This window comes from Hyperolius riggenbachi, chromosome 2 (genome assembly GCF_040937935.1).
Source record: "Hyperolius riggenbachi isolate aHypRig1 chromosome 2, aHypRig1.pri, whole genome shotgun sequence".
Lineage (NCBI taxonomy): Eukaryota > Metazoa > Chordata > Amphibia > Anura > Hyperoliidae > Hyperolius > Hyperolius riggenbachi.
Window position 1 is genome coordinate 355,949,412 of NC_090647.1, and position 24,922 is coordinate 355,974,333.

Consider the following 24,922-nt stretch of genomic DNA (forward strand, 5'->3'; position numbering starts at 1 on the left):
AGTACATTTTACTCTGGGGCAATTGTGCTGCACATATATAAGTACACATTATGCATTTTCAGGTTTACAGTTTTTTGTTATAGACTAGTACCCTTTAAGTTCAAATATAAAAATAAATAGCTAAACTACCCTAGGTAGGTAATTTGTGTTACTGGGTAATTAATTTATAAACTTCATGTCAGAAAAAAATATAATTGAATTAATTTGTAGAAAACACAGAGATTTGAAAACTTTTTAATAAATAGTCTCTTCTTTACAGTAAAAATTTTAAATATATCATGCAGTCCATATAATTTAAAATAATTTACAGGCTGAGGTAGGGGTGGGGAGAACCTGGGACAGCAAGAAAGAATCCCCCTAGGGCCGACCTTTCCTACTAAGCACACAGACACAGGCCGTATCAATTCGAATGAACCTCCATGCTGCTTGCTTCCCTTCCATGGTCAAAGCTTTGACAAAGGTGTGTGTGGTGGTGCAATAGGAGTTCCAATGTTTTGAGTCAATTCCACGACATCCACCTGACACAGGCTTTGGGTCTCTACACTTGGTCTCAAAAAAGTACTGTTTAAAAACGTTATTATTGATATTGACTTCTCCCAGCACAGTTACTTCCTTGCCCTTGATGTCAGTGGCTGTGGTTTTTTCCCCAACCCACATGCTGACACTGTCACAGACAGAGTACTCTCCACGGTGAAGAACTGGGTGTACTGTCCTTTTAGCTCGAATAGTTTTGTTGAGAGACTCCTCATCATCTAAATATTCCAAGTTTCGGAGATCCTCTGAAAGTGGTGGAGGTTGAGTGCTAAATAAAACTCGTGGAGAGCGAAACTTTCTCTTTCTGAAAAGTTTGGGGTCAACTGTAATGTTGTGAAACATAGAAGGTTCATGCACCTCTAATTTCCCATGATGCCGGTGAAGGGACTTAGTTCGATGTGTGTGATGATGTTGATTACGATGTCTTGTTGATGCCCCAGCTGGGACATGGTTTCTGGTCTTTGGTGCAGCCTGTATGCCGATCAGAAATACTATGATCAGAGTGTAGTACAACATGGACATTACTCTCTCCACCTAGAAAAAGAAAAGAATAAGAACACCTAAATATTTAATGACATGAAAGTGTGATAGTGACAGACATATATAACTATACACTACTGCATATCATTTAGTATCTTGTAAGAATTCTTAATCACACCACAGAGGCAGAAATAATGTTGTAAATTCATAGTATGACTAATAATTTTTCACTGGATGATTCATTCTCTTCCTATGTAAATTTAAGTGGTAGTATGCTGAATACACATACTTCACTTTAGGCAAAAGGGAACATTGAGGCCCCTTTTACACTTGCATTGGAAACCTGCATTGCTGTACCTTATTTTACTTCAGGGTAACGCAACAGCAATTCAAGGCAATGGGACCTAGCACACTTACCATGTTGCACCGGGTAAAAAGTGCCCGATCCACCACAACGCAACCGAGGTGGAAGTAATTTAAGGCAATGGGCAATGCAGGAATTTTTTAAAAGTGGGCAGTGGTGTGGCGACCCTGTTGCGGCACTCTATCCCAGGGTCATATATATGTCATTTTGTGCATTGTGCTGCAGCGGGGGAAGGCCATCACACCACAAACTCACTTTCAAGTGTAAAACCATCTGGAACACTTGCAGTAGCCAGGCCTGATGGTATGCCCCTCAAGGCATTATTCTGGGAAGGGTGAGTAACACATCTTGTTATCTTCCACTTTTAGGTTGTAGCGACTTTTCAGGGAAATTGTTGGCTCAACTCAATTACAATGAGCCATATTCACTATATACTGTATCAATAAAGCTGACATGCACAAGGATAAAACAGAATCTTTAGCATTACTTACCCTGTCTACAAGAGCGGGTTGGGCAATTGTTTGAGTAATGTGCTACGCATATAGCATAACACACGTTAACATAGCCATGCTTATGTTATGTAGGAATAGCGCTCTAATTGTGCAATGCCCACTACATAGTTGGTGTAAGAAACGTTAAAATTGCTCTGAACTCCTTGTGCATGGCAGCCTTACTGATCTTTATTGAATATGGCCCTTTAGTCTTGGGCCAAGGAGCTGTAATAAATTAATATACTATCCTCTTTCAGGCTAATCTTTCACTCATGATCATCTCAGTTGACAATCAAAAATGTATACGGATATCTCCCAACATCACTGGCATCCCCTTTAGTGATCACGTGGGACAGATCACACTCCCCAACTACTGTTGCACCCATTGGGACTTCCTTTGAACTACTACTATTGCACATGTGGAGACTTCCTTTGAAGATTCAACAGCAGAGACAAAAAGAAGGAGGAAGGAAACCAAGATCCCGATATGGTGCAGTAGGTACTGTTGATGAATGGTGCTGCAATAAGCTTAATGGATTTATACTCTCAAAAGGAGGTTAGCCCAAAGGCAACCAATGCATAGGGAAGGTGGGTAGATTAAACCTGAGCACGCTCAGGATAAGAAGTCACTCTCTGTGGTGTAGCAGAAACAGGGTAGAAACAGGGTAACACCCCTCCACCAGGGGTGGCAATCATTTAGTATGAACAATTAAAATCAGAGGTGCCAACAAAGGATAAAATACATTAAAGGAGCACTATCGATTAACATGTTTTTGTAACCTAGGATTGAGAAAGTTCCTGAAGTGCTGGTAAATAATGATGTATACATTTCACTTGCTTATCTCTTTTGTTTACTATATCAAATTCCTTTCACTCTTAACTGACAGCAAGTCTGCTCCAATCTGATGGCAAAATGAACCATAAGGGGAGGAGGAATTTCCTCACAGTGCATGTGCTAACCCTGTGTGTGAGAGAAAGCTCTCAGCAACTGCAGCTGCCTGTGTCCTGTATTATGTGTCTCTGACTGAAGTGTTTGAAGAGAGCAGAGGAAATATAACTTTTATAAACATTTGTAAATGTCTGTCACACCACAGCTTGTCATCCTTTTTTTGTTTTGAGAGAAAAATACTCTGTAGTCTGATATGCAAAAAAAACAACAACACTGGCTGTGCATTGAAGCAGACACCCCTTTTGAGAATGATTTGTTCCAATAGAGCTAAATCCTACACACAATAAATTAAAGCTTTTGCCTCTGATATTTAACATAAAAAATAGGAAAATGTTTTCATAGCTACTTATAAATTATTTGTACATTGTCATTTTAGAACACTTGGTTTGATGGTGTTCTTTTAAGAACAGATTAAACAGGAAGTAGTAGTAGACTTACCTCCAGGTAGTCAAAGTCAATGGCCTCAATTCACTAAGCTTTATCAAACACTTTATCAAACGTTTGATAATTTTCCTCATGGGTAAAATCTAATTTTGAATTCGCTGAGGTGTTATAGATTTATCGAATGTTTTATCGATGAAATGATCAATAAATCTATAACACCTTAGTGAATTCAAAATTAGATTTTACCCATGAGGAAAATTATCAAACGTTTGATAAAGTGTTTGATAAAGCTCCGTGAATTGAGGCCTATGTGTCAAATTTCAAAAATCCATACAAACATTTATTTAGTGAATCGAAAGTTAATCCAGACAATGTTTAGATAATATAACTGTATATTTTCCCACAATCATTTCCAAATAAAATAAATAGCTTTATTTATTTATTGACCTTAATGTTAATGACAGAAAAATGAAATATGCTAGATTGTATTGTACAATTAAGCAGTACTGGTTGAATTGTTGGACTAGCCCTGAGTTTACTGTTTTATGTCTTCCAGCCACTCCAATATTTTCCCTAAAGAATCAGGTTTTCCCACAAAACGCAGTGGTGTTTTTTTTCTTTTTTGTATGTGAAATAAAAGCAGTTTTTTTATTTGACCCATTGAGTCTGACTAACTAGCGGTAAGTCCAATACTATCTCCTTTTTAATCTGTTCTTAATGGATTTTATCCACTGTTGGCGCCTCTGTTTTTGATTGTTAACAGTAGAGAGCCTATCCCTTCCCCTATCCTTTGAACCGAAGATGCTGCTTGGCCAGAAACAAGACATCATGTCTGTACAGTGCTCATTCCTAATCTTCAACCCAGGAAAGTTTACAATTGTTTCAGGTGACTTTTTTTCAAAAGTTAGCATATACCTCAACTGCCTTTTTACTAAATTGCTAAGACCAACTTTCTTTTTTTTCTTCCCTACATAATATCTGGTGACGGATTTTAGTTTTTGCCCAGGTTTATAAAGGAAATACAAAAATGTACATAATGTACCTGTATTTAGAACATTCGAGGTATAACTATTTGCTTTAATGACAACAATGCAACCAGGCACTGTGAAAGTGACATGTAATTATGCTGTCAATCTGTGTTAATGACAGGAAGTGGGATAAATGGAAAGAATGTCAGCAATAAGCCTGAGTCACTTGGGTTAGTGATACTAATAACAATGCACCATATGGTCCATAAATTCAAAGCACAAAGACATAATCTCCGAACTAGACAAAGCATCCCGACTTGTCAATCATTCCACAGGTAATGGAATAACATTCCCTTTCTTTGAATTTATAATCCTATAAATTTGGTTGATGAAATCCTATAAACTGCCTGCTGTTGGGAAAATAAAGAAAACAAATATGATATCTGTACATATTTGTCTCAAACAGAATGATTATTTTTACTGCCACCAACGTACATTAGTTAATAGCCCCCATGGCCAAGGTAATATATGTCAGATGGCTAAAGATGTGTGTTTGTATTTTTTCCTGTTAAAGCTAACAAGTGACCTGTTTGTCATGAGGAAACTATTAGAAAGGCCAGAAAAGCCTAGTGTGGCCAGTTTTATATGGCACATCAAACGCATTCTGCAATCTTTCCATGCTCGGAAATATCTGGAGTATTCTACTCTATAATCCAGAACAGGTCTCACAGCAAAATATTTTCATTAAAAAATATAGCTTTGCTTTTCTTTTAGTTACAGTCGAACAGTTCATCATACCATTCCATTAGTTACATTTCCATTATGGAGGAACAAATATAAGCAGGATGGCAATTGTTTTTTAAGTTTGAAGTGTAGTTGCGGTTTTGCTCAGAACAGTGTATATTCCTCACACAAAGGATTCGTACAATGCCTCTGAGAGCTGCTGTGAGGCCTGCCCTATGCACTGGTGGCCTGCCTGTCTCTGTGCTAGTGTGCTCCTGCATACTGGTGGCCTGTCTCTGTGCTAGTGTGCTCCTGCATACTGGTGGCCTGTCTCTGTGCTAGTGTGCTCCTGCATACTGGTGGCCTGTCTCTGTGCTAGTGTGCTCCTGCATACTGGTGGCCTGTCTCTGTGCTAGTGTGCTCCTGCATACTGGTGGCCTGTCTCTGTGCTAGTGTGCTCCTGCATACTGGTGGCTGCCAGGGGTGATCATTCGGATTCCACACAATTTAAATTTACGATCAGAAATGGGCCTACCACAGCGGTAAATGATCTTAAAAATCAGATTTCCGCACAAATGCTGCATTACTTGGTAATTTTAGCCCAATCATAGAACTCCGAAGCATTGGACCAATCAGAGAATGCAGATTTTTTTTTCCCTTAAAAATTGGATTGCCGCAGTAATTTTAGACCAATCACAGTACTCGGATACTACTAAGTCTTGTGACTGGCCTAAAATTTCCATGGTATTCCAATAACTGCTGTAAAATTCTGCATTTTCTGATTGGTCCAATACTCAGAAGTAAATTGGCCCTAGACTATGATATTTGCACTACACGATACATACATAGACATATGACTATGGTAGGAACTAGATTGTGAGCCCCTCTGTAGGGCAGTTAGTGACAAGACAATATACCCTGTACAGAGCTGTGTAATATGTCGGCACTATATAAATACTTAAATAAATAAATAACATAAAAATTATAATTACCTAACATTATAAACCAAATGACAAAAAGACTTTCCTCGGAAATAGGTAATTGGAAATCCATGGAATCGCTAATTGTCATTTTCAATAATCCAAATTTCTGGAGAATCAGAAATCAGTATTTCCGACCATCCCTAGTGGCTGCGAGCATGGGACTGCATCCCAAAGGCACTATTGTTCCCATGTATGGTTGCAAATATCACTGGCCTTTATGTCTGCCCTCTATGCTCTTGGCCCTTCCGTCTTCATTACTTATCATATATTGTCAAATACACACTGCAATTTTTAGTTCAAAACAATGCCTCTTATGTCAAATTGGTTTATATTCAATGCAGAGTTTGCACATCAGAACCTTCCCAATCTCATCCCCCAAAGCAAGTATACAGCCACTAGTGTCCTCAAATTGTGCCACACCCCATCACTTGATATGCAGCCACTGGGTTCCTCAAATTGTGCCCACCCCAACACTTGATATGCAGCCACTGGTAAGCCCATCTGCACAATACAGAGTGAAAATCGTAACATCTACCCCATCTACCTGTCCCCAACCTCACATCAGTCCTCTCTAAGAAACCACTTGCTCCTTCTGGTATGCAGAGTATTTGCAGTAGAGCATTTGAATGAGGCAACTTTTTCTGGCACCTAGCACGTGACTAGGAAATAAGACATAATTAAGAAACATAATATGTGGCTTGAGTAAATTTAAGGCAACCTATTTTGAGTTGTTTTCTGCTTGCTGGTGGCTGAAAAAAGTATTTTATAGAGAAGATCTGAAAACATCCTTGTGAGAAAACTCAGTCAGGAGAACAGTTAATTGAAATAAGCCAATGAGAATGAACCTACTGTACTAAGTGTCATATATACAACATCTTTTACACGGAGAAAAAGGAAAAAAACTCTCTAAATGTGCAATTTTGCTGTACATCATCTGCTTAAAGGAGTTCTTTCGCGAAAAAAGTAGGCAGTTAAAAAATGTGACAGATGACAGGTTTTGGGCCAGTCCATCTTTTTTAAGGGGGATTCTCAGGGCTTTCTTTGTTTTCAACAGCATTTCCTGAACAGCAGTTGCAAAATCTAACTGACATAATAGTGTGCAAGTGATTAGGGAGGCCGGCTGGTACCTTGCTATTTTGACAGTTAAACTGCTGTTCAGGAAATGCTGTTGAAAACAAAGAAAGCCCTGAGAATCCCCCTTAAAAAGATGGACTGGCTCAAAACCTGTCATCTGTCACATTTTCTAACTGCCTACTTTTTTCGCGAAAGATCCCCTTTAACCAAGCCTTCGATTTTCTCTTATTTGTTTTGGTTAATTATGTGTTTTCTTCTTTCATCTATGGTATATATTTTTCTTGCAATAAAGAGTCTTTTTCTTCAGTTTCAGTCAGTAAGTTGTTTCTTGCTACTAAGACATAAACGTGATCCCAGGAAAAATGGCAGTTTTGCCTTAAAGGGGATCTTTCGCGAAAAAAGTAGGCAGTTAGAAAATGTGACAGATGACAGGTTTTGGGCCAGTCCATCTTTTTAAGGGGGATTCTCAGGGCTTTCTTTGTTTTCAACAGCATTTCCTGAACAGCAGTTTAACTGCCAAAATAGCAAGGTACCAGCCGGCCTCCCTAATCACTTGCACACTATTATGTCAGTTAGATTTTGCAACTGTTGTTCAGGAAATGCTGTTGAAAACAAAGAAAGCCCTGAGAATCCCCCTTAAAAAGATGGACTGGCCCAAAACCTGTCATCTGTCACATTTTTTAACTGCCTACTTTTTTCACGAAAGAACCCCTTTAACTCAAAACTGAATATAAGTACAAGAGAGATGCTGACATGTTACAACTTATGCTAGATTATTTTTTTACCTCATTTGAATTCTAAGTCAAAAAGCACTGCTCCTGAGGCTTTTGTTATAATTCGTTTTTCATTCTACAGAAATGTTTATATATCTATTGGCATTCACACAGAACTGAACACTCTGGGCCTTATTCAATTTTCTCCTAAGTTTTCTCCTAGGAGATAATATTTCATCTTCTGTTTAAAATAACATTTCAGCACTCTACAATTGAAAAGTACTGTCAAAATGATTTGTAGTATTTTCTTGCTTGGTGGTGGCTTTATGGGCATTTTCTTGATAAGGTGTGAAAAATATCACTTAGAAGACAGCTTAGGAGAAAAAATGATTTGAATAAAGACAACTGTCTTTAAAACAGGATCAAGGTAAAAAAACAAACAAAACAAAAAAACAGCCCCACATATTGGAAAGTCACAAATTGGGATAGTCGATTCGACATTCTTCATACACTTTAAATAAACTATCCTCCGAGTGACAGTAAATATGGTTTAAGAGACACCTTCTTCTATTTCCATTCTGCAACCATATAGATAATAGCTGTAATAATTATCAAAGTATCGCTACATTATTATATTGTTACAAACACTAATAAATTTAAAGTGATGGTGCTCAAAAGGGCTTCTCTGCCTCTTCTCTTCTCTGCCTATTTCTACTGGCAATCAGTCAGAGAAGAAGGTAATTATGCTGGCGTAGGAGGCCACTGGGATGTAATTAGCTCACCCTGGGTTACTGTTTTACTGTTTTTACTGTTACTTTTTTAAGCATAGTCCTGTTCTTCTTTTGTGTAAACACGTGACGGACATAGAAGAGGCGGCCAACATGGCTGAAGACTGCATAGATGGTAAAGCCACTACCTGCTGGGAGAAGTGAGTATGCAGCTAATGTGCAGGGGCCCAGGGGGAGCAGTGCAGGTGACAACTTTGCAGGGTATGGGAGCGCAAGGGCTTACGCGGAGATCGGGGGTCTGGGGCAATTGCCCCCTTTGCCTGAATGGCAGAATCAACCTTGCATGATGGGGCTTTCTAAATAATATATACTAGCAGTAACAAATCAGTATTAATAATAATATAGAAAAAGAAGCTTCAACTGGACTCCTTTTCATGTTATAGAAGATGTTTCATCCATAATAGAAGTGACTACTTCAGTTCTAATGACCTAAAGGAGATATACCAAAATTTATATATAGCTGTTCCACTTTTTCCAACAAATAAACACTAACTTCTTCCAGAATACAAAAAGGTATGGGTTTGAAGGTAGCCTATTTTCTATCTTTTGACATACACAAAGTTAGGACAGGAAAGCCAGGTACTGTCCAGTAAAGCCTGTTGTCTTCATCTGCATGTCTTGTCTCACTACTGGAAGGGTGGGCCTCTAATTGCTGCTGTTTGGCTCCCCCACGGGTCAATTTCTTGTTGCTTTCTTCTGTTCACACTATTTTTTCCCTTGACCTTACCAGGACCTTCACAGACATTGTAAATATCATCCAGAGACTTCTGATATGTTTATGTTTTTCCTGGAATGATAGTCAGTTTTTACTTCTCTGCTGCTGATTGCATGAGTAATGGCAAAACAAAAGGGAAGATCACATGTCTGCAGATATGTTATGCAGAATGGTGATTGAACCTGACTATGGGTGACAGGTTCATGAATGAGCACTGATCAGGCTTGACTACAGGCAAGCAACCTAACTGTTCTATGGAAAAGGAACTGGGCTCAACATTTGAGCGAGAGGCACCAAGTAATAACAGTTATTAATGTCTGGATCATTAAATAACACCATAAGACGGCTGTACTGGCATTGAATTTTTAGCCAGGGCAATGAAGAATGATCATCTCTAATAACAATCTAGACTGTTAATGTAGCTTTAGGCCTCGATTCATAAACAGCAGTGCGATAAAAAAAATCTTGTCGGGAAAATACCGCACTCGGTATTTTCCCGGTCTGTGTGCTAATTCATAAAGATTTCCCCAGCTGCCCTTGGAGGTCGGTAAATTACCGCAGCCCATTGAGCGGTAGAGTAGAGCAGTGTCCCGATTCCCTCTTTGCTCTGCAGAAATGAATCACAGAGACGGCTCTCTCTGGCTCTCCCACTGATGACTCAGACAGATGAGTCACACAGTATTTCCCTGCCTGCAGAAATTACTCACACAGCCGGCTCTTACCACTGATGACTCAGACAGATGAGTCACACATTCTTTCCCTGCCTGCTGAAATGATTCACACAGAGGGCTTTCTGGCTCTCTCCACAGATGAATCAAACAGACTTTCGGATCTCTGCACTTTGCATTAATCAGAGCTGTCAGAGCAGTCGGTAACTTGTTAAGACCTCACCAGAGGTGTCGGTAACTACCGCCAGGCTTACCGCTTGTTGAAGGCTTTATGAATTGACATTTGCTGACAATTTACTGACATGTGTTGTCGGTAACTGCAGCCAAGTCGGTAATTTATCTCCCTGGTCGGTAATGTCAGCTTTTCATGCGGTAACAGCCTTTATGAATTGACATTTTGCTAAGTGGTCGGTAAAGTCTGCTGTTTTCAGCATTACCGCATGAGGTAATGCTTTATGAATCGAGGCCATAGTGAAGATGCAGGACAAATGTCTTTCAGAGCTCAGTCTTGTACAGTAATTCATGTCTTAACAAAAATTTCCTAAACTATAGTTTACAGTTAAAAAAACAAAAAAATAGCTCAGTACACTAAGACAAAATACAAGTCTGAATAAATAAGTGTTTAAATTAAATGTGTCTCAGATTTTTCAGAAAACTCTGTTCTTGCCAGAACTCCTATATTAATATATGGAGTGGAAGAAGGCTTTACTGATCTGCTATGTGGACATCTTTTTATTTTCAGGGCTATCACGTTCCACTGGGTGGTCTCACCTATGCCCCCCTTGTACACCGATTGAGCTGAGCATTGCGTAACATGACCCCACTAGCACTCACGGAGTTACACATAAAGTATATGCTGCATGTCATAACTTTTGTGCTAATAGAGTTTTTCTTCTTAAATGAATACTTCTTAATAAAGAGTTTATTGAATGGTGTGATAATACATAATCATCGTTTGTTTTACTTCTGTTTTTTTAATTTCAGTTTTAAAATGCAGTAGAAATGGAAATAACATGCTAAACCACCCATTTTTAGAAGTGGGATAAAAATTCACAGTTTCCAGGTCATGTCGTAGCGTGTGACGTACCTTTGGGAATATAGAATGGAAAGCTGCTCTGTCCCAGAGGCCTTTAATGCGTCCAAACGCTGTGCTGAGTTGAGGCCCAGCATACCATCTGTACGAGGGACAGTCTTTGTGATGCACTGGAGTTCTGCAGTTAAAATAAACAAATACCAATTAACTAAGGAAATATCATAGGCTTAATGACAAATGTAACGATAATATGAGTTATTGTAAATCATATTTGGATGCCATAAATACTTATCAACAATTTTATGTTTAGCATAGATAAAGACTAGATTGCTGTAATCTGTAGTGAACATTCAAACACCTTTTTTCAGGAAATCCCAGCAGTGAAATGTGTGGGCAGAATTAATTCTGTGGATATCTGTCCAGTTAAATTACCACTAAGTTATCTGAATTATAACTTAGCTCTCCCTTAGTGTGAGAACAAACAATGGACACAGTTCATTTACCAGCAATTAATAAAAGGTAAGGCTAAACTCTAGCCAGACAGCTGAGATAGAATGAGTGCATACATATCCCCTTCCCCAGCTTTATGATTGGACAGTGTAAGATTGCAGCACACTCATTGTTCAGCCGTACCCTCCAATAATAAACCTCACCTGCTGGTGCTGGTTTCTCAATGGCAGGTCATTTGGGCTCATGATTACTTAGCTTGACTTTGAAACACTAATATTCTAAAACTTGCATAGGTTTACTCCAGTCCTGGTGCCTAATCTCACCTAACCTTAATCACCTTACCTACAAGAACACTAAATCTGTCCCCTGATTGCTCTAATGCTAACCTTCTAACTTTTCCTTCTGTTTTCTGCCTAATGAAGCCCTTGCATGCTTAGTATCCAGAACCCTCTGATATCCTCATTCAAAACTTTTTCCTAACATAAACTCTTTTGCAGACAAAAACCCACCCTGACCTTTAACATGGGTTTAACCCTTACCTTAATACTTTAAAAGAATTGGCCAACAGGTTAAGAACATTACCTTGTTGGCCTATGTATTATTAATCCTAAATAACCTCAACACTTTTATCTAAACCCTGACAAAAGACTACACTAACTGAAATTCGAATGCTAAACTAAACTGACCCTAAGCTTTCCTAATACTTCAAATCTCAATAGCATCAATAATTTCCCATACAAGGAGTTCAGATTATAACACGTACAGGCCCATATGCAATTCACTTTTTCTCCTAGGAGATAATTTTTCATCTTCGATTTATAACAACTTTTTAGGATTTTGAAATGGAAAAAGTACCAAAAAGTAGGTGAAAAAGTACTATAAAAATTATTTTGAGTATTTGTTTGCTTGTTGGTGGTTTAAAGGGCATTTTATTGACAAGTTTGAAAATTTCACCTAGGAGAAAACTCAGGTGAAAAGGTGAATTGCATATGGGCCACAGAGTCTAAGTAACTCACAGTGACCACTCCTACCCACCACATCCTCTCAGTATGACACCAAGGTAGAATCTGGCTGTACTGCATTGGCTGCATTTTGAAGTATAAACCGTAATTAATTAACAGATATGCAATTTGATTAAATGTTGCTTCTTTCTGTGGTCTTTACAAACTTTTCTTGACATGAGTTTGGAATATCAGTTCGAATTCACGCCATCAGCAAGATTTCAAGTCATAGAAATGATCCTTTCTTAGCTTCCTGGGACGTGTGCCCTGATGTTTATCAACCTGATCTAGAACGTTTTCCAAACATTTTAGAGGAAAACAACTGTTTTATTTATCACCTAACAATCTATTATTTAGTAACTTGGAACAAGAAGAAGAAGAAGACAAAGAAAAAGAGATCTTTATTTTCACAGTAACACCAAAAATAAAAAATAAAATAAAAAGCGTTGTGGCTTAAAACCCTTGGTGGTTACACAGACATCCACTTATTTTGAAAACAAATATAAAATCACCAAAGGCACAGGACCAGAGACATAACTAACCAGACCAAAGCTACCAAATAATCAGAGCACATTCCTAATTTTGTTTAAGGTAAAAACAAAACAGATTTGTTTCACTTTACTATGCTTTCAGGCCTATTGTTCATGCAGAATCAGTTTTGTAGTACAGTCTGGATATTGCACATTCCTGGTCAGCAAAACATGCATTAGAACACAGGTAAATGTAATGTCAGAAGAGATAAGTAATTTGACTGCCTCCCATATCATAATTCCCATACTGAAATAGGTACACATTTAAATATGTTTCCAAGTAGCTTTGGTGAGGATGGACCTGCATGCACTGTTATGCTTTCATTAATAATCTTTATGAGATATTGATAAAACATACTGACTGAGCCCTCTGTGTTGCTAAAAAAAACAAAAACAAAAACTTTATTTTTTTCTTTATACAAGTGTCCTCTGCCCCCCAAATGACTAAGGTTTCTAACCCCAATAGGCAAGTATTGATGTGTATTGGAGGTGAGTAAAGTCAAGAAAGGTTAGGGTCAGGCAACTTAGTGTTTATTTACGGTCGTTTCTACCAGATCCCCTGCCGGTAAGTCAAACACTTGTTACAGCGCTATACCTCCACCCTCCTCCCCATACCCTTACATACCACTGCATCCCTCTATTCAGAGGATATTACCCCACATAGCATAACTTGGCTATTGCCCACTTAGTTATCACTTGTTGAACCAGCTAGTGCCCATATATCCCTTACAGCACTAGGACACCCCTCTGCCTAGTGTCCAGTCCCAAATTTTTGGCTGGTTTTATTATGTATGTTTTGTGTGTATGTACAGTTATATTGTGTATGTTTTAATATGTACGATTATATATGATTACTTTTTTTTCTTAGAGATATATATCCACTGACTACATATAATTATTGCCTTTTTAGAGATATATATTTAAAGGGATACTGTAGGGGGGTCAGGGGAAAATGAGTTGAACTTACCCGGGGCTTCTAATGGTCCCCCGCAGGCATCCTGTGCCCGCGCAGCCACTCACCGATGCTCCGGCCTCGCCTCCAGTTCACTTCAGTAATTTCTGACTTTAAAGTCAGAAAACCCCTGCGCCTGCGTTGCCGTGTCCTCGCTTCACCTGATGGCACCAGGAGCATACTGCGCAGGCACAGACCATACTGGGCTTGTGCTATACACTCCTGGTGACATCAGCAGGAACGAGGACACGGCAACGCAGGCGCAGGGGTTTTCTGACTTTAAAGTCGGAAATTCCAGAAGTGAGCCAGAGGCGGGGCTGGAGCATCGGTGAGTGGCTGTGTGGGCACAGGATGTCTGCGGGGGACCATTACAAGCCACGGGTAAGTTCAACTCATTTTCCCCCGACCCCTACAGTATTCCTTTAACGCCTAATTGGACAAATAGTCTTAGGTAATGTTTTGACATAAACGTTGTTGACATAATTATTATAAAAGGCCTGTGCCATACAACTGGTATAAATCGTGGTTACCTTACCCAGGCCACATTTCTTTTATTATGCCTTTATGTTTGCATATGCCATATATACACTTATAGTTCTTTAAAATCTTTTAGTGTTATTGGTTATTTATTATTATTTATGATGCTTTATCTTTTAAAATGTGTTGGAATTTTTTAGGCTTTGCACGTTTTGTTAACATAATTTGCAATTTTATGATCACTGGATCTGAGCGCCATCTCTTGTTTGTTTTAAGGCACATATTTGACCTGAGGAAGCGGCTTGCGCCGATAAACGTGTTGTCACTGTGCTTAACAAATCTATCAAATAAAGAAAAACTTTTGTATAGTAATATAACATTTTGGTTTAATTTGATCATTTTTTTCCTTAAAACCAAAAACTGAACATACTCAGTCCTTTAACACATATAATTTTGGAATTGGGCGCCTCCTACTATCCAAATTCTCTATTTACTGTAGTTTAGCAATAGGGTCTGGTTATGGTTGGCGTAGTGGTCTCAGTTAGCCCTAGAGTTAGGTTAGTGTTAATGATAGTTTGGATAGAGGACAGTTACGGTTCTTTAGCAGCTTTAAAGTTAGGCATAAATAAGGGTTGCTTTCAGGCATTTGGTGAGGGAAAGCTAAAGTTGAGATGCAGACTAGGAGGACTGGAAAGTCCAGTACAGAACAAGGTCAGTGTTAGGCAGAGAAGAGGCTTGCAGATAGGATTAGAGAAAGGGCAGCTGCATGACATAGTTACATAGTTACATAGTTACATAGTTATTTTGGTTGAAAAAAGACATACGTCCATCGAGTTCAACCAGTATAAAGCACAACACCAGCCTGCTCCCTCACATATCCCTGTTGATCCAGAGGAAGGCGAAAAAACCCTTACAAGGCATGGTCCAATTAGCCCCTAAAGGGAAAAATTCCTTCCCGACTCCAGATGGCAATCAGATAAAATCCCTGGATCAACATCATTAGGCATTACCTAGTAATTGTAGCCATGGATGTCTTTCAACGCAAGGAAAGCATCTAAGCCCCCTTTAAATGCAGGTATAGAGTTTGCCATAACGACTTCCTGTGGCAATGCATTCCACATCTTAATCACTCTTACTGTAAAGAACCCTTTCCTAAATAAATGGTTAAAACGTTTTTCCTCCATGCGCAGATCATGTCCTCTAGTCCTTTGAGAAGGCCTAGGGACAAAAAGCTCATCCGCCAAGGTATTATATTGCCCTCTGATGTATTTATACATGTTAATTAGATCCCCTCTAAGGCGTCTTTTCTCTAGACTAAATAAACCCAGTTTATCTAACCTTTCTCGATAAGTGAGACCTTCCATCCCACGCATCAATTTTGTTGCTCGTCTCTGCACCTGCTCTAAAACTGCAATATCTTTTTTGTAATGTGGTGCCCAGAACTGAATTCCATATTCCAAATGTGGCCTTACTACAGAGTTAAACAGGGGCAATATTATGCTAGCATCTCGAGTTTTTATTTCCCTTTTAATGCATCCCAAAATTTTGTTAGCTTTAGCTGCAGCTGCTTGGCATTGAGTACGATTATTTAACTTGTTGTCAATGAGTACTCCTAAGTCCTTCTCCAAGTTTGATGTCCCCAACTGTATCCCATTTATTTTGTATGGTGCTAGACCATTAGTACGTCCAAAATGCATGACCTTACATTTGTCAACATTGAATTTCATCTGCCATGTATGTGCCCATATAGCCATCCTATCCAGATCCTGTTGCAATATGACACTATCTTCCTGAGAGTTGATGATTCTGCACAATTTTGTATCATCTGCAAAAATAGCAACATTGCTCACTACTGCATCTACTAGGTCATTAATAAATAAATTGAAGAGCACTGGACCCAGAACAGACCCCTGTGGGACCCCACTGCTAACAGTCTCCCATTTTGAGTACGATCCATTGACCACAACTCTTTGTTTTCTGTCCATTAGCCAGTTCCCTATCCATGAACACAGACTCTTCCCCAGTCCTTGCATCCTCAACTTTTGCACCAGACTTTTGTGGGGAACAGTGTCGAAGGCCTTTGCAAAGTCCAAGTATATCACATCTACAGCATTCCCAATATCCATATTAGCATTCACTACCTCATAAAAGCTGAGCATGTTAGTCAAACAGGACCTGTCTTTAGTAAACCCATGTTGATGCTGAGAAATAAGATTATTTTCTACTATGAAGTCATGTATAGTATCTCTTAGTAACCCCTCAAATAGTTTGCATACAACTGATGTTAAACTTACAGGTCATGACATGAGGTCCAGATCTGTTGGGCTCCGGAGTCAGGCAAAGTACCGTAACAAGGTCAGGCAATAGATAGTATGTTGCCGTAACATATTACCATGATGTTCTGCATCCGATCCATTAGGCACTGGGAAAAAGGCTGCAAAGCCCAAACTAGTCATTTTGCGGAAAAAGGCTGCAAAGCCCAAACTAGTCATTTTGCTTACTTATAATTCTGTATTAAACATAATTTTCTGTGAAATAATTTCACATACACATTATCATTCTTGATGGTCACACATCTCAAGCACCTGTCAGTGACCATGTATATAATCTATGTCACACTTACTGGTGCTGGAAGCTCAGAGGAGTACTGCAGCCATGATGTGTTCGGCTGCAGTATGTGCACCTATAAAATGGTGAGCACAACAGATCTCCCAGCATTCCCCAGAAATCTGACAGAGCTGTCTGTTTTGTAAGATGGCATTCCATTACAGTAACACAGTTCATATTTTTGTGAAGGCAACACAACAGGAAGAGGAAAATGTCTTACCATCAAGGACAGAGAACAAACAAATACAGAGTGTAAAATATATATCCATCCCATTTGTCAGGCTTCTCTATCCTATCAAGTATGTTTGATTGGCAAGGTGATGGATAGCTTGGGGCGGGAGGAAAATTCTACACTTGGGCCCATATGCAATTACATTTTTCACCTGAGTTATCTCCTAGGAGATAAATTTCATCTTCTCTTTAAACTAACTTTTCAGCATTTTACAATTGAAAAACGACCCAAAAGTTGGTGAGAAACCACTATCAATTTTATTTTGAGTATTTTAATGCTTGCTGGCGGCTTAAAAGTTATTTTATGACAAGTTATGAAAATATCACTTTGGAGAAAACTCAGGAGAAAAAGTGAATTGCATATGGGCCTTTGAGTCAGTGGTAGGAGAGTTGTAGTGACAGACTTTGAGGATATCAATTAATGCTCAGAGAATGTATTGGGTTAAATTAATGCTGCTCACTAATGATACAATCTTTTTGTCTAAAATTACCAAATCTATGTGTAGCAGAAGGGTAAACTGAGTACACCGAGTATACTTTAAATGAATGCTTTAGGATGTCCCTCATAGTACATAGAAATTCTAAGACTGGACAAAAAAAGATTGTATCATTAGTGGGCACCTTAAAGAGAAACTCCAACCTAGAATTGAACTGTATCCCAACCAGTAGCTGATACCCCCTTTTACATGAAAAATATAATGCTTTTCACAAACAGACCATCAGGGGGCGCTGTATGACTGATTTTGTGCTGAAACCCCTCCCACAAGAAGCTCTGAGTACCGCGGTACTCTGGGCAAATTGCCACAATGTAACAAGGTTCACAGACAGGAATTAGCTGTTTACAGCTGTCTCTAACAGCCAAAACAGCTAGGAGCAGCTACATAACCTGCCCGCAGTAAAAATGTCACCATGTAATAAATGTCAGAATGTAAATTAGGGAGAGGAAATATTTTACAATGAGCAAACACTGACTAAATCATTTATACATAATTCTGGTCAAAAATGAAGCACTTTTTTCACTACATTATTTTCACTGGAGTTCCTCTTTAAGACTAACAATAAATTGGGCAGTAACTTAGGAATCATGCATGGGGATAAATTGGGATTATGTGGAAGATGTGGCTACTGGCTGGTGTCAGACATTCGGGTGGAAGAGGGATCGGGTTAGTTGCAAAAGTAATATCAGCAAAATCAGAAAGGTCTGCGTGTGAGAGAGAAAGCAAGAAGGGGAGAGAGAGAGAGAAAGTGTGAGAGAGAGTAAAGGGGAAGGAAGAGTTTACAACTCATTTAGAGGAGGGGTAGGGCTAGGAATAGCATAGTGGTTCAGCTAAGGCTCATCCTAATAAAAGCAGTTAATAAAAGCAGTTAATAAAAGCGCGGGGCCACCCACTACTGATATATAGCAGGCGGCTCCTGTTCAATTGTTATTTAACCTTTTTTGTTACGTAACAGTTGCCTTCGTTAAAATTATTATTTACTTTTTTTATTTACCTTCTTTGTGTTATTTTTCAGTACAATTGTTATTTACCATTTTCTGTTGCAAGATTTATTGGTTGTGGGGGGAAGGGTTATTAGTTGCCCGGTAGGGTTATTAGTTTACCAGGCGAGAGTTATTGGTTGCCTGGGGGGAGGGTTATTAGGTGCCTTGAGGGGAGGGTTAGTAGTTGCTCAGGGAGAGAGGCTTATTAGTTGCTGGGGGGACGGTTATTAGCTGCCCAGGGAGCGAAGGTTATTACTTGCCCAGGGGAGGGTTATCAGTTGCCTGGGGAGGGAGGATTATTAGTTGCGGGAGAGGGTTATTAGTTGCCTGGGAAGGGAGGGTTAGTATCTGCCCATGGGGGAGGGTTATTATTTGCCCAGGGGAGGTCTATTACTTGCCCAGGGAGGGAGGGTTATTAGTTGATGAGGTGAGGGTTATTAGTTGCCCAAGGGACAGGGTTAGTAGTTGCCCGGGAGGGAGGGTTATTAGTTGCCTGGGAGATGGTTATTAGTTGCCTGGGTAGGGAGGGTTATTAGTTGCCCCGGGGGGAGGGTTCTGTGTGAGATTAGGGAGAGGTTAGGTTATAGTGAAATAATGGCAAATATTGCTGTTATTTTACTATTCCAATCAGGTTGTAGAATATCTGTAAATCTACCAATTTTCTACTACAGCAATTAAATTGTTATTTACGTTTTTTTTTCTTTCATTTAATGGTGCACCTAAATTAGTGCGTGGCTTTTTTAAAAATGTATGTAACCCTAAGGACCGTTTTCGGGTTTTTTTGCACCATAATATGCTCCTGACCATAAGACGCACCTAGGTTCAGAGGACAAAAATCAGGGAAAAAAATATTTTAAACCTGGTGCTTCTATGGTGCAAGGTTGTCCTGTGGAACTTCTGCCCCCAAGCTGACTCTGTAATCCCCCCAACCCCCAAATACCAAGAATGAAGCACAGATGAGACTTGTGTTGGGACAGGACAGATCACAGCTACTATAGGTCACTTCTAGGTCACAGCTACTGGGCAAGTATCATTGGCCCAATGATGGAGCAGTGGTCTTGCCCGTAAGACCATTGTCTCTCACCAATTAACAAATGGAGCAGTAAGCAGCCATGATTGGCATGTCTGTTCACAGCAGACCACTGTAGTATGTACTTGTGGGGGGACACCTGGCGCTGATCCAAATTATATTATTCAGTCCATAAGACACGCTTCCCCCCACACTCACTTTTGGGAAAGAAAAAGTACACCATATGGTCCAAAAATATGGTAGATTGTCAGGGGCAGGAAAAAAGGGCATGCACAGCAGAGGGTGTTGGAGTTAATTGCTTCACCCCAGTTTCCAAAGGCTACACAAATGGTACCAAGGTGCATCCATTTTTAACAGACAGTTTGCAAAAGAATGCCCATGCATTACTCAATTTTCCCATTCGATCTACCATTCTATTCGATCATTGAATCAATTAAGAGGACAATCAATTATGTTCTATTGTACTTGATTGATACATTGGCCGATAGCTGCCAACACCGAGAACATTTATCGATCAAGCAGGATGGAAAATATTGGTCAATTGTAAAGGAATCAGCTGATGTTCACATGATTAGTGAAAGAGGATCGCCATGATCTCACTTGCAGTGTGTGGGCCACTAGTCTAATTACTCTCGATTGCCAAATAGTGTTGATTGTGTATTTGCTCTATGGACAATCAAGTAATGTATAGGCACCTTTATGTACTGAAAATAAGAGCAAGTCCAGAGCAGGGACAAGGTCCTCCAGCACTCAAGGCCCTTCCATCCCTCCCACCCCAGCTGTCACACACTGATTGCTATTAGACTAAGAGGGCCACAGGGCCCACAACCTCCCCAACACCTTAATATCTAGTTATCTGGTGTAACGATTGCGGAATCGTCTCCGTGGTCAGCGCACCAGACGTGCGCTGACGCGGCGGATTTCCTCCACAAGCGTATAATTGAAGACACCCAGGCTAGGTGCTATGCACCTGCAGAGGGAAATTCCTGTCGGCAGGTGGAGCTGTGGAGTGCAGAGGGCTCCTCTGCCCTACCACACACGCCAGACAGGAATTGTACGAAGGGAAGAAACGCAATCACAAGAGAAGCGATTGAGAGTGATCACAGAGACAGATTGTGTGTGTGTGTGCATAAAATTAGTCGCCAACCCGCGACTGTGCACACACCACAGCAGATAAGAAGCAGGAATGCGATCGCGAGAGGTGCGATCGCCAGACGTGACACAAGGTACAGCAAGGCGGAGCACGAGAGTAGCAAAGGCACAGCAAATAATACAATAAGGAAATACGGAAAATAACAAACGCTAGCTAACCGTGAACACCGCACTCATTCGCAACAGTGCATGCGGTTATGCGCGGTCTCCACGTGATAAGCACAATAGAGACAAGCACGCCTAACTAACCATTAACAGACAAACATGAAACAGAGGACGCGAGCGCTTGCTTAACGGTTACCTCACCGAGCCTCCAGCAAGCGCAGCAGACAAGACAGACACACGAAAACAGGGACAAGCGACAGAAGGATCCCCAGCGCTAGCGAAAAGTGGCTAGCGCGATCCCAGAAGACAGAACAGAAGGATCCCCAGCGCTAGCGAAAAGTAGCTAGCGCGATCCCAGGAGACAGAACAGAAGGATCCCCAGCGCTAGCGAAAAGTAGCTAGCGCGATCCCAGGAGACAGAACAGATGAGGTAGGCAGAAACAACCGCTGTTCCAACCTACACTCCAGACTCAATCAGAAGGATCCACAGCCGCTAACGCTAGGGCTTGTGCGATCCAAACACAAGACAGACGGAACAGGCAAAACAGATAATACAACCTGACTGGGCTAGAAGGGGAGCCTAAAGCAACCCCCAGGAATTAACTATACTAGATAGCAATGGCTGACACTCCAGCAGTGTCCATCAGGAACAGACCATGGAAGGGAAATGTCCAGCAAAGCATTCTGGGAGCAGCATGCTTTTATAGTGCCAGTCATCAAAAGAAGGCAGGTAACGGATTTGCATGACAAATGTATGCAAATCCCTCAGCAACACAAGCTGCAAAACTGACAGAAGGTCTCTCTTAAAGAGACCTGCAGAATGCAGACGTGAACAGTGGTCAAAACGCTGCCTGTCTGCACAGGCAGCTGAGCAGATTCTCACATCTGGCTTGCAGTCACTGCTATGTATCCCCTTTTCTTGTTTCTTTCTGCTTCATACACAATTAGGAATGACAGCTGAATGAATTTTGCACCCCCTCCTACACTGCGCCCTGAGGCTGGAGCCTCTCCAGCCTATGCCTCGGCCCGGCCCTGAGCAAGTCTACCTGACAAAGACACAGTAGTAACAACCTGTTCATGGATTTGGATCTTATTCTGCCTTAAAAATGAAAATAACAAGGGCTTCTATGGCTTTTTTAAGGGTTTAACGAAGTATGAAAAATACATTACACTGTACACAAGAATCTCTGGAGTTTAAGGTTGTTCTAAGAGGAATCCAGATCAAGTAACAAGCATTACAACAGCCCTTTCATTATTTAAATGAAGGTTTAGACTGGATTCTGATATTGTGATGTGTCTGTGTGACTGTGTGGATTTCCATTACTGAGTAATGATGGGTCATAATCCTGATCCTGGGCACATAAGCTTCCCAGAACACTGCAGTCACTGATGAAGGCTTGTGTTTCCAGTCCAAACTGTGTGTTTCCTTTCAGAGCCAGAGGAAATGGTCTGATTCTGATATCACTCTCCTGCTTTTGTTGGAATCGCCAGCATGCTCACGATGTCTCATTCTCGTGCCAGGTTTACACATCTTACAACCACACTACATTTTGATGAGGCTTGTTAGTATTTCTTTTGTGAATACATCATATGTTGCCTATCCTTTTTTCTCACTTGTGCATTTCTGCCACCTTGCACAGAACTGAAACTTAAACTACACAACATGATTAATTAAAGGGTATGCATAATTATTATTCAGTCTTAAAAGTTTATCTTTTTATCAGCAATATATTAAATATTATGCATGAATAATTCATTTTTTAATCCATATTTCCTATACATACAGGAGCATAACAACAACCTCCCTAGCACCAAGCAAAATTATCCTGTTGCCCTCTGCATCTCCATTCCCCCTCCTGCACGAATTACCCTCCCTCCTTCCCCCTTGCGGAGTAGTGCAGGGAGCACTGTAATACTGATCTGATCCATGTTGCATTAAAGGGAACATGAGCTGAATGAAATAATAATAGCAGATTTACCTACCTGGGGCTTCCTCCAGCCCCTAGAAGCATATGTGTTCCTTTACTGCAGCTCCACTCTCAGCTAGTCTCCTGGGGTGCCCTCCATAGCAGCCACTTGTGCTCATGCACAACCGCATGGAGGCACAGCTTGCAGTCTTGCTCCCATAGCCAGGAACATTCTGCGCAGGTGCAGTACTTCTACACCTGTGCAGAACTCTTCTGGCCACAGGAACATGACTGTGAGTGGCGCATCCACGCACTTGTGCATGAGCAGAAGCCGCCGACCTGGCCAGGTCGGTTGCCACTATGGAAGGGACTCAAGGAGACTGGCTGAGAGTGGAGCTGTGGTGAGGGATACATAATAAAGTCATGTTCCTGTGGCCAGGAGAGTCCTTCTAGAGGCTGAAGGACACCCTGGGTAAGTAAATCTGCTATTATTTTATACAGTTCATGTATCCTTTAAGTTTCCATTTCCACTTGGGAGCAGCACGCTCCATGCTGCCCTCCTCCAGCTCCCTTTCACATGACATGCTGTGGGAGCCACAGGATGGCAGCATAGAGCGTGTACACCTACAGGTAGCGGACACAACCTACCTATATAATATGTTATTTAACCTCTTTCAGACAAATTCTGTTGAAATCTATGTCCTGTTTTCAGCCTCTTGGCTATATCAGGATGTAGTTTTCATTTTCTTCATGGAGGGGATTAGGCACTGGCATACACAAAACAAGGTCAATAAGTACACTGAGAAGGTGGTTACCCGGCACTCGGCTTGGTGGGTGTGGATGGTGATGCCTGCGTTCTACTAGACCAGAACTTTTTAGGAATTTCACGCCTTAGCACGTATGTGGTGGTCTATATAGTCAGCATGAGGGCGTGCTACCGGTGATTGATGTGGAAAACATGCTGATATATTTAGTACAAAAAGACAGTCCAGGCACTGGCCCTTTTATAGCTTTAATTTCTAATTTAGACCATACATGCAAGTAAAAGCATCTTCACATACATTTTCAGCAAGGTACATCAAACCTGCCTCAGTCGGTGCTGATGGGGTGAGTGGGAGGCTGGTGACCAGGGGGTGACAGGACGGCACTACAGCCATTTCGCGCTGGTGTGGTGCTTGCTCACGTGCTCTGTTCCTGGGTGTTCCTACACTGAGGGTGTAGGTGCCCTCAGTATAATTAGACAGCTATAGGTGCCCCCTTGAAACACCACTCCGGTTGCTCAGGTCAAAGGCCAGCTATGAGTAGGGAGCACAGTGAGAAGCCTCCTCTTTCCGCGGCACTCCAAACTGCACCCCATCCTCCCAACAGCTCCTGTTTCACAGGACAAACTTTCTCTATGACACAGGAAGTGGCAGGAGGATAGAGCACAGTGTAGACTCTGTAGAGGATTGCAGAAAGAGGACCTCAACCAGGTAAATTAGCCCTCTCTGTAGTGCCCCCCTCCTCATCCTTACTAATTAGCCCCTTGCTGCTACTTATACAGGATATATAAATTTAGCTGATATTAAAAAAAAACCTCTTGCACAACTGTTAAAGCGGACCTGAACTCAGAACGTTCTCTCTGCTCTAAAAGATACACAACAGCATAATAACCTTTAAACAGTGATGCTCATCTGAGCTAGGATATCCGAGGTACTCGGATATCCTAGCTCTTTTTTCACTATTCGAGCTTGAATATCGAGCTCGAATAGTATTAGCTATCCGGGCTGTGCTATCCGAGCGCACTCGGATAGCAAGCAGCTATCTGGAGATATCCTATAGCTATCCGAGCTCGGATAGCGTCACGAGCTCGGATAGCGCCACGGCAGACGTCACCTCGAGTCCTCACAAGCGAATCAGAGGGCTCCCAGCCCTCTGACAGCCCTCTGACTGCAGCCAATCACAGAGGGGGAGCCTGGCCAAGCCCCCCTCTATAAATAGCGGACGCCATCTTGCCTCACTCGTCCTGCTTGCGACTTACTGACTGATTGTACTGAGAGAACTGCTCCAGTGCTTTTTGTCTGTGTGCAAGTGCATTTCTATTGTTCTAAACCTAACCTTTTTACACTCAAACACTTTATATTCAACTGTATT

General features: G+C 40.9%; 1 protein-coding gene across 2 annotated transcripts in view; it reads right to left on the reverse strand.

The window, feature by feature from the left end:
- Positions 1–218: 218 nt before the first annotated feature.
- NGF (nerve growth factor) overlaps positions 219–24,922 on the reverse strand; it is a 154,345-nt gene continuing 129,641 nt past the window's right edge. For both annotated transcript variants that reach the window (XM_068265559.1, XM_068265558.1), the window contains 2 exons: positions 10,922–11,045; positions 219–1,068 (listed from right to left, as the gene is read on the reverse strand). In XM_068265559.1, the coding sequence (XP_068121660.1) occupies positions 358–1,056 (699 nt within the window). In that variant the 5' untranslated portion in view covers positions 1,057–1,068; positions 10,922–11,045 and the 3' untranslated portion in view covers positions 219–357. The remainder of the gene's footprint in view (positions 1,069–10,921; positions 11,046–24,922) is intronic.